The sequence below is a fragment of the Triticum urartu genome, unplaced genomic scaffold (genome assembly GCF_003073215.2).
Source record: "Triticum urartu cultivar G1812 unplaced genomic scaffold, Tu2.1 TuUngrouped_contig_4480, whole genome shotgun sequence".
Taxonomy (NCBI): Eukaryota; Viridiplantae; Streptophyta; class Magnoliopsida; order Poales; family Poaceae; genus Triticum; species Triticum urartu.
In genome coordinates, this window is record NW_024115072.1 from 1 (window position 1) to 11,212 (window position 11,212).

An 11,212-nucleotide genomic window follows, 5' to 3' on the forward strand; every position below is an offset into this window, starting at 1 on the left:
GGGGGGCGGCGATAGTACATGTGGCGTGCTACGACGGAAACCACTCCAGTTGGGCATACTCTCTTCGCCTAAAAGAGAATTGCATTGAGTGGCTCTTTCTAAAAGGCGTGGCCTCAGTTCGGATTGTTCTCTGCAACTCGGGAACATGAAGTTGAAATCGCTAGTAATCGCGGATCAGCATGCCGCGGTGAATATGTACCCGGGCCCTGTACACACCGCCCGTCACACCCTGGGAATTGGTTTCGCCCGAAGCATCGGACCAATGATCACCCATGACTTCTGTGTACCACTAGTGCCACAAAGGCCTTTGGTGGTCTTATTGGCGCATACCACGGTGGGGTCTTCGACTGGGGTGAAGTCGTAACAAGGTAGCCGTAGGGGAACCTGTGGCTGGATTGAATCCTTCGCGATGGAAATGCCCTCGCCTACTTGACTAAACTAAGGACCTCAACGGTATAAACATGTAGATTTTCTACTTTTCCATTTTCCTTCTTGTTTATCAATCACCAATCAAGACAAACCGGGCACTACGGTGAGACGTGAAAACACCCGATCCCATTCCGACCTCGATATATATGTGGAATCGTCTTGCGCCATATGTACTGAAATTGCTCGGGAGACATGGTCAAAGCCCGGAGAAAGAGCAAGAAAACGGATGCGCTAACGCGCAACAGCTTTCGTGCTAGTTGCTCAAAAAATCGTATCAAAATCAAGAAAGAAAACTAAAGAAAGCGTTAGCGCATTGGACTCAAAATCCAAATTGTGCTAGCTGACAAAGAAAAAACAGAATATAGCAGAGAAATATTGGTTCTGACTGGTTGGTAAAAGGACTCTAAATCCTTTGAGTGGTTCGATTCCACAACAGAACAAAGAATGAAATGAATGAATGAAAGCCATGACCATGCCTCCAGTAGGAAGATCGAGGAACCGGTGCTGGCGCTCCTGGTTCATGGGATCCTAACCGCGATGGGGAGATTAGATATTATTCTTTCGTAAGTCCATCCAAAGGAGATAGGTTGAGGAGAAAGAAAGGAGAAAACTAAAGAGAAAGATGGACAGTAGATTGACAGTATCCGAATCAAATAAGAAAAAAACGTAGCTATTTCATCAAATCCCGATTGTGTGGGTGTGAAGTGGAAAAATCCCGTTCTGGCTGGCAGCGGGCATAGGACTGAAAATCCTCTTTCGCCGGGCCTTTTGGACTCGAAATCCAAACGGAGAGAGTGGTTCGAATCCACCTCAGAACGAACAATGAAAAAGGCGTCGAGCGGGTGCAAGCTCGAGGAGCTAGGAAGGATGGAAGAAAGCTTGACCGTTTTTTCACTGAACTACTCGAACTTTTTGTTCGAAAAAGCGGAAATAGCTCAGTTCGAGAGAGGGTTGAGCTTCATCGGTTAGTGTGCACCAAAGGATGAGGTTTCTTTCCCGTCCTACAAATTGAAACCGTTCTAGCTTGATACTGCGATATCGTCAAATCATCCAACGGAGCATGGAAACCATTTCGGTGGCGGTAATGGCCTCCAGTAGTTTTCTATGGAACCATACCACTATGGTCATCTATATGATTAGACCGTGCCGCTTCACTAGACTTTCCTGAACCATCCATTTGATCCCCACGGTCGTGACACCACTTTCTAAACAAAAGTTTCCAAAATCCAATGCGGAACCAAGCAGTAAGAGAAATTCATCATGGTAATTATTAGTAGAAAACCAAAGTGGAACGGAGAGAACGGAGAGTTAGTTACAATGAAAAAATTGTTGAGGAATGATGTTGAAAGAACAACATTCTGTGTCATAAATATCGTATATAGAGATTTTTCATGTATCGACGCTTTTGATTCAATTATGAAAGTACGCTGTACTGGACTTGCACCCCTAGTTACGCAGAAGTGCAAGCACAGAAGCGGATGACTGGACCTTACCAACATACTCAAAAAAGTATTCTATACTGGGGTCTGTGCTCTTGACAAGCAGTGTTTCCAGTCTAGCTGTGTCAAATCGGGTGTGAAGTGTCCTTCTAGGTTCTGGCTGGTAGAGCAGAGGACTGAAAATCCTCTTTAGTTTCACGCATGGGACTCTAAATCCCAATTGCGCTAGCTCTGTGGTTCGATTCCACAACAGAACGAACAATGAATGAATGTGGGCGGTCAACCAGGTAAGCCTGTGCCCAGGAAAGAAAGGACTAGGGAGGGATTGAGAGAAGCTTTCACAGTGGAAAATGAAAAAAAGCATATCGTTCTTAGAAATTGTGGAATTTGACTCAGTTAGAGCTATGGTTTAGCATCAAGAGGGAAGTTTTGTAAAAACAACAGGAAGAATTGCTCAGATACCCATGAGCGTATATAACTTGGTTCGTGTTATAAATGCTCTGGCTAAACCTATTGATGGGAGAGGCGAAATTGTAGCTTCCGAATCTCGCTTAATTGAATCTCCTGCTCCAAGTAGAATTTCCAGGCGTTCCGTATATGAACCTCTTCAAACAGGGCTTATTGCTATCGATTCGATGATCCCTATAGGGCGCGGTCAGCGAGAGTTCATTATTGGGGACAGACAGACTGGCAAAACAGCAGTAGCCACAGATACAATTCTCAATCAAAAAGGGCAAGGTGTAATATGTGTTTATGTAGCTATCGGTCAAAGAGCATCCTCCGTAGCTCAAGTAGTAACTACTTTCCATGAGGAGGGGGCCATGGAATACACTATTGTAGTAGCTGAAATGGCGGATTCACCTGCTACATTACAATACCTCGCTCCTTATACGGGAGCAGCCCTGGCTGAGTATTTTATGTACCGCGAACGGCATACTTTAATAATTTATGATGATCTCTCCAAACAGGCACAAGCTTATCGCCAAATGTCCCTTCTATTAAGAAGACCTCCCGGACGTGAGGCTTATCCAGGGGATGTTTTTTATTTGCATTCACGCCTTTTAGAAAGAGCCGCTAAATTAAATTCTCTTTTAGGCGAAGGAAGTATGACCGCTTTACCAATAGTTGAGACTCAATCTGGAGACGTTTCCGCCTATATTCCTACTAATGTAATCTCCATTACAGATGGACAAATATTCTTATCTGCGGATCTATTCAATGCCGGAATTCGACCCGCTATTAATGTGGGTATTTCTGTTTCCAGAGTAGGATCCGCGGCTCAAATTAAAGCCATGAAACAAGTAGCTGGCAAATCAAAATTGGAACTAGCGCAATTCGCAGCGCACATAAGAAATATTATGAATGAATCACCTTACAATAACATACGAGAGACAGCTTTCTATTTTGTCGAACAACAAGTCGAACCCAATGAACATTCCATTCAAAGGAATGTTCTAGAGTTTTTTCCACTATATTCGCGATATTTAACAAAATGGAATAAATTCTTCACGATTTCTAGAGTTCCGGGATTACTTCACTGATATCGATTTTCGCCTAAGCACGGCCTCTAGGTTAGTTCAAAGTAATACAACGAACTATCGATACACCGAAAACGAGTCAAGATGGATACATAAAATGGAGACATCGTGGATTACCAAAATTGGGACGACGATAGGACATTTCACTTTCTTTCGCAATATTTCTGATCATGACTCAACCACTAGGAAAGGGGATTGCTTACTCTCAGCCACGTTTTCGCTTATGCTTAGTCAAGTGAGGATTCCATTCGAAGTAACGTAACAGGAGCACTTGCGGTGGCGGTGGGAACTGTCAGGTGGGCGGCGGACATGTCCGGTGGCGCGGAGGGGAATTTTTAGAGTTTGGACTGTGGGATTTCGGGGGAGATGCACATATTTATAGGCAGGGGAAGCTAAGAGAGTCCAAATGAGGTGCGGTTTTTGCCCACACGATCGTGATCCAATGACGGAGAACATGGAGGTGGTTTAGATGGGTTATTGGGATGTTTTGGAGGGGTATTGGGCTGCAACTCCAAAGAGGCTTTGCGGTTATCTGGTTAACTGTTGGGGCATCAAACGACCTCCAAATGGAACAGAATTTGATAGGCGGTCTACTGGTGATGCACCAAGGCCACTTGACAAATCTTGGCCCATTCCGAGAAATTTTTCTCCCGCTCACAAAAAGAGACTAGAGGGGTGCACCGGGTGCATGTGGGAGTGTCAGATTACGAAACGTACAATGGGGAAAATGCTCGGATGCATGAGACAAACACGAATGCAAAACAAAGACAAAAACCCAACCACGTAGGGAATGTCATATCACATAGCCGAAAATGGCAAGAGTCGGAGTTACAAATATGGAGAGTTACATCCGGGGTGTTACAACACTCCACCACTACAAGAGGATCTCGTCCCGAGATCTAGGACTGGAAGAAATCCGGATGTTCAGAACGGAGGTGATCCTCGCGTTCCCAAGTGGATTCTCGGTCGGAAGATGTGACCACTTCACTTTCAGGAATTTGATTGACTTGTTACGAGTCTTGCGCTCGGTTTCTTCACGAATAGCAACGAGATGCTCATGATAAGACAGATCTTCCTGGAGGCCAATCTCTTCGAAGTTGATAGTGCGCTCAGGCGTCTTGAAGCACTTGCGAAGCTGTGACGCGTGAAACACATTGTGCACATTTGCGAAGTTTGACGGAAGCTCAAGTTGATAGGTGAAAGTGCTAGTTATCGACTAGAGGGGGCGGGTGAATAGGTGATTTTTATGTAAGTCTTCAAAACAAGGGGGCTTTGAAGACAAACAGTAGAAATGAACCTACTGATATGCAGCGGAAGGTAGACTACACTAGACAAGCCATAGTCAAGTAAGCAATGAAGTGAAAGCACGAAGACTATCAGTAGCTAGGTAGTATGGAGCAGGATGGAAGATAGTATGAAGCCAAACAACAACAGTGTTCACACAATGAAGTTAATCAGATCATGCAAGAAGGCAATGACTTTGCGAAGACAAACTGTAAGTAACGAAAGGTAAAGGATAGAACCAGTTGCTTGGTGAGGACAAGGATTTGTTGGACCAGTTCCAGTTGCTGTGACAACTGTACGTCTGGTTAGAGAGGCTGAGATTCAACTCAGAAGACCGCATCTTCACCTTATTACCCTTGAGCTAAGGACACACAGTCCTCGCCCAATCACTCTGGTAAGTCTTCAAGGTAGACTTCAAAACCTTCACAGACTCCGTTCACCGGCAATCCACAATGACTCTTGGATGCTCAGAACGCGACGCCTAACTGGCTGGAGGATTCACAGTCCTCAAGTGTAATAAGTCTTCAGATCACGCAGACATAAAGACTTTAGTGATGCCTAACACTCTTTGGCTCTGGGTGTTTAGGGCTTTGTCCTTGCAAGGAGTTCTCTCTCAAATGCTTCGTAGGTGGGTTGCTCTCAAATGACAAAAGCCGTGCAGTAACTTTGAGCAGCCACCAATTTATGGTGTAGGGGTGGACTATTTATAGCTAGGAGGCAACCCGACCTGATTTGTCCAAAATGACCCTAGGTCACTAAGGAACTGACAGTGTCCAAGGGTCAGATTTCAAACGCACGTGGCAGCTTGACTTGGGCTACAAGTAAAGCTGACTCATCCAGCTCTGGATAAGATTTGCTCTCATTGTCTTCGCTTGAAGACATAGGATTTGGTTGAGCATCCCTTCAGTCACTCTGACTTTGTTCACTTGGACCCCACTTAACACTATGGTGGTTCCTATGACTCAACAAAGAAGAAAAGGAAACTACGAAACAACTATGTCTTCGCACTCCATAGTCTTCATACAATGTCTTCTCATGTCATAGTCTTCAATGTGAATCTCTTCACAGACCACCATTGTCTACAATATCTTCACACATTTTTAGGGGTCATCTCTGGTAGGTAAACTGAATCAATGAGGGACTACTACCTGTGTTATCCTGCAATTCTCACAAACACATTAGTCCCTCAACCAAGTTTGCCGTCAATACTCCAAAACCAACTAGGGATGGCACTAGATGCACTTACAATCTCCCCCTTTTTGGTGATTGATGGCAAACTGGTTGAAGTCTTCCACGAGTATAAAAGTATGTGAAAGTTTAAGCATTAAAGCATTGTCTTCATAAGTGGCAAAAGGCTCCCCTCGAAGATGTGCATATAAGTAGTTTTCTTTTGAATGCAGATGCACATGGCTGATTTTACTTTGTGGAGATCCTCTACAACTTATGAAGACAATTCATCATTCCTATAAAGATATAATGAATGTAATAACATGCATAATGAAAAATGGACGTCTGCGGAATGACTTCATGTGGAATTTATCATCACATCACAAAGTAGCAAAAAAAGTAGCAGACGACCATCAAGTTTAAGTGTTACAACCAAAGGAACCAAATGTATCAAAAGACGAGGGTTGTAATCACTTTGCAAAATATAGCAACCACCCATAGAGGACCCGCTTGAAGACTATCAACTCATATGCGTCTCCTCCTTTTGTCAGTAAGGACCAAAAAGGTTTGAAGACATAGAGTATCTACTCATTCCCATCAGGAGTAGATGCAGGAGCAGGGTCGACGTTGGTGTTTGGTGGTGCAGAGGGGCCTGGTGCAGTGTCGATACATGGTGAATCCATGGTTGGTGAAGTGGCATCGTCTTCTTCATCGACGACTCTTGCAACAACAGTTGTAGCCGAACATGAATACTCAGAATCTTCAATCGAAGGAGTCCGACGCCAGCTTGCATTCTGGGGAGGCTTGGAATCAAATTTGAAGCCCTCTGTGAAGCCGTCTTCGCGAAGATCGTCTTCAGAGCATAGCAGTCTGAGACTCTTCCAAGACCGCCGACAAGCTTCATGGGCAACAAATGAGTTCTTGGTGGCAAGATTGCGAATGTGATTGACATCCACCAAGATGCTCTGCATCTAACGCTGTAGCCAGTCATGATTCCTATCCTTTTTTTATGTAAGGCCACAAGAAGTTCTCAGTCATTGAGTACATGAGATCGCTTCTGAGTCCTTTGAGCAATGGTGCTTTCAGTGACTTCAGTGTTTGCACAGTGAGCCACACATATATTGCCAGCCAGAGGATAAGCAGGAATTGCAGCATTGGGAACATGAGTGCCTTCTATTGGTTGCATAAAGCTTTGGTGAAGCTTTGGTGCCTTCTATTGCAGTATAAAACTTCAAGCCAAACAGATCAATTCCAAATGCAGCAAGCTTTCTGATGAAGAAATCCTGGGAATTGAATCTGATGCCATTGATAATATAGAATACCAAAGTATTCATGGCTCCTTCAAGTTTGGCTTCAGCTGAGTGCCCCTTGATGGGCCAGAGAGTACACCTCAGAATATGATAGATTGTGTGGGGCAGGTACTCAAGTTCCTTCACGAAGAATTCCTTGGGATAATCAGCATCTTGAGGCAATGGCTTCATCATGCTGAGCATGTGACTCATCTTTGGTTCAGGCCGCTGGAAGATACTCTACAGTTCATTTTGCTAGAGCTGACAACCAGGCTCATAGAGTTCACCTGGAGTGGGCAGGGAAGTAAGCTCAATAATGTCTTGAGCTTTGGCTTCATTGTGCGCATCTCCTGTCATCCACTCAAGGACCCATGTCTTTGGATCCCTGTTGTAGCCATGAATGTGAAGTGTGGCGTAGAACTGCAGCAGGAGCTCTTCATTCTAGTGTTCTTTGTCAGTGACGAACTGTAGAAGACCAACCTCCCTGAAGCTGTCAAGGGCTTCTTCCAGACAGGGCAGCCCATCAATGGCTTCACAATCAAGACGCATGTGTTGAAAGATTCTCTCTTGATTGTATAGGATGCAAGAGTAATAGCTGTGGCGCTGATAGCTCTAGAAGCAATCAGAAGAGATCTTTGGCTTCGAGTAAGGATTCTTGGCGCTATCAAAGAAGGTGTTGTGGGCTCTGAAGCTATTCACACTGAACGATCATGGGGAGGTTGCAATGCCTGGAAGCCTTGGCAGCCTGGGCTTTGGCTTCTGAACTTGGGGCCTCTACTCCACATGATAGCCATACTGAGGTCCGGGACCAGTGGGAGGCACCATGATTGGCCATTTCACAGTGACCAGCTGTCCATGATCGAAGTCCTGTTCAATTGTGTGAGGCCTAGGAGATGGAACAGTGGCATCAGGATCCACATGGGCTTCAGGTTGCACATGAGCTTCAGGCATAACATTGGCTTCAGGCACCACATTATCTTCAGCCATGACAACGTCATTGGCTTCAGTATCATTGTTAGTGGCAGCCTCAGTGTTCTCAACCTCCGTGTCTTCAATGACAGGAGGGTCGGGCACAGACGCATTCTCCTCGAGAATGACTTCTTCAGTGGCAGGGGGTGTGGCAGCTCTTTCTTCTTCTTGCCGTGGTTCTTGATTTTCTTCGGCTGATGCAGCCGGAATGTCTTCAGCAGCTTTTGCTTCAGACTCGGAGACATTCGCAGTAGGAGTGGCTTCAGGAAACACTTGGCATGCTACTGAGCTTTGTTGCACTTCTCCTTCTTGAATGCTTGACATGGTGACCTGTGGCCTATGGCTTTTGCGAAGCCTGCGAAATGCGGGCGATGCCTGTGGTGATGGAGTAGTCTGCACCATGTAGTCGTCGCCAAGCACCAGAGTGGTGACTTGAGGGGTTGGAGTTCTAGGAGTTTCTTCTTGAATGGGGGTGTCTTGTTGGGCGCGATCAGCCCACGAATCATCCTGGGCAATTGACGTCAGAGGATGACCAATGCTGATGAGTTTGCTATTCGTAAGAACAGGCGATGATACTGGTTGGTGCTCGAGTTGAGGAAGGACTTCATCATCTTCTACATTGTCTTCACGACCAATGACTTCAGCTGTAGTGGGGTCAACAGCTGGTACTTCTTCATCTTCAGGAGCCTCTGTGGCAGCAGGCTCGTGAATCACTAGACGACTTTGTAGTAGCAGGCTCGTGAATCACTAGACGGTGTTCTTGGCTCAATCACAAGGGGCTCAGAGGCAGCGGTAGCAGTACGCTCTTTCTTTGAAGACTTAGTCTTCTGCTTCTTCTTGGATGGAGCATCATCAGAAGCATCCTTGTGCTTGCGCTTCCCGGCATCAGCTTTAGGTGCCCTGGTTTTCTTCAGTTCTGAAGCTACTGAGGTGACCATAGGCTTCGAGCCTGTCGTGCTGGCAGGGAAGACAATGCGAGGTTCTTCCTGCCGTGGTGCTTCAGTTTGGGCCGCATCAGACTTCTTCTTCTGTTTGGCAGCCATTCTGGGGTCGATACCAGGGTGCCCCAGTGCCTTGCGCTTCTCTGCCTCATTGTGAGCTTGAACACATTTCTCTGCAAAGTATTTCATCTGCTCTCTTGAACCTTTTGCTTCTTCACGTTTCTTGTGAAGCAGTTCTTTAAGATCATGCAGCATTTTCTTGAAGCTTTGAACATCTGCCACACCATGCTTTGTCATGTTCTTGTTGAACTGCGCCTTCTCAAAATCTATTTTGTTCTTCACCTCGACAATCTTTTAAGCCAAGGACAACTCATTAGCAATGGCTCCGTGGAAGGTGACGCTGATGTCAACTGGCAGCTGAAGATCATCAATGCTGAGGCTCGGTTCATCAAACCATTCGTTGATGAAGTGGTTCAAAATATCCACATCAAAGAGGGGCAGATCGTTGAAGATCTCCGCCTCTTGCTTGCTCTTGATCAACAACTCAAGGGCATCTTCACCAAGATCTTCGTCGCTTCACAAATCAATGGTTTCGTCTTCATTCCGCAGAATGGTAGCTGGAGTAAGTTCATGCCCAAAAAATTTCATGGGCTTCTTCGTCTTCTTGGTGACACGAGAGAGATCTTCTGATTGCACACTGGGTTCAGGAGGTGTAGTTGCCAATGGCTTCACACGTGAAACTTTCGGTGCGGCAGAGGGCTTTGAAGCCTTTGATTTCTTCTACTTCTGTGGCTTTGGTGGAGCTGGCGCTTCATCAGAATCTGCGTTGTCAGCTGAGTGATCCACCGCAGCCCCCTGTACAACTATGTGAGTGATGAGGCCTTCGAGGTTGTAGAAGGGGACAATTTAATTGGGATTGGCATCGCGGGTGCCATCAGCCCTTGGAGCAGACGGACCAGGGTTGAAATTGAGTCCAAGGTCCTTCTTGTTCTTCTTAGCTGACTCTTTTGCAAACTGGTAGTTGTGCTTGAAAAGATTGTCATCATGACACCATAACAAAGATGATGGGTCGGCGTTTTCTGGATGTGGCCTTCGGACCATGCACGGATAGAAGCCTTGAGCAATGGCTTCGGGCTTGGACTTGGGCTACAGATTTCAGTACAAAATATCTCTCCATGGATGCTTGATGGCATTCTTTTCAGCATATTCGACAGTGACAAAGTTATACTTGAACCACTGTTCTGCCCAATATCTTCGAATCCATTGGATTCAGGTCTTGTGCTAACCATAGGTTTCTTCAGGATCCGACTTGTTGTAAGGGCATATTTATCCCTACGGTGTTTTGGTGATTGATGACAATGCATTTGCGGACTAATCGGGTGCTTTGAGTTCTTTCAGATATTCATCCTTCGGCACGAAACGATTATTTCCCCTCGGCGCTCTACTCAAGACGGTGTAGCTTCTTTCGTGACTTTGTTGGTGGACTAAGTTTCGTAGTAGTCACCGTTCTATCAAGAGGGGATCTGCTTCGGTATGGTTTGGGTGGAATCAACACGTACACGTCCTTCTCACACCCACCGTTTCTTTCCGCCTCACTGGAGCTTCTCTTTTCTTCCCTGTGTGTCTTTTCCTGGACCCAGCGGTAGTACCGCAGGCCACAGCGGTAGTACCGCTGAGGCTCACTAAGCGGCAGTACCGCTCCTCGGAGCGGTAGTACCGCTTTATGCGCCGGCTCCGTGCTCCTAGCGCCTCGACCCTAGTGCGCTCTTTCTCGTGTCTGCGCCTTACGGCACTAGCTGCAGTACTGTGGTAGTACGTCAGTAAGCGGGAGTACCGCTCCTCGGAGCGGTAGTACCGCTTGATGGCCTCAGCCGCAGTACCGCTGCGGCTCCGTGCTCCTACCGCCTCGACCCTAGTGCGCTCTTTCTCGTGTCTGGGCCTTACGGCACTAGCTGCAGTACTGCGGTAGTACGTCAGTAAGCGGTAGTACCGCTCCTCAAAGCGGTAGTACCGCTTGATGGCCTCAGCCGCAGTACCGCTGCGGCTCCATGCTCCTACCGCCTCGACTCGAGAGCGCATTTTCTCGTGTCGGGTTTTGCGGTACTAGCTGCGGTAGTAGTGGTGGTAGTGCCGCTTGTGAGCGGGAGGACCGCCCC

At 46.5% G+C, this 11,212-nt stretch overlaps 1 protein-coding gene across 1 annotated transcript; it reads left to right on the forward strand.

Moving 5' to 3' along the window:
- Nucleotides 1-2,290: 2,290 nt before the first annotated feature.
- Nucleotides 2,291-8,313, forward strand: LOC125527891 (ATP synthase subunit alpha, chloroplastic-like; the record flags this gene model as incomplete). The annotated part of the gene is made up of 2 exons (XM_048692400.1): nt 2,291-3,286; nt 7,726-8,313. Coding segments are annotated over 2 exons (1,584 nt in total), but the record flags the coding sequence as incomplete, so codon positions are not given.
- Nucleotides 8,314-11,212: the final 2,899 nt, after the last annotated feature.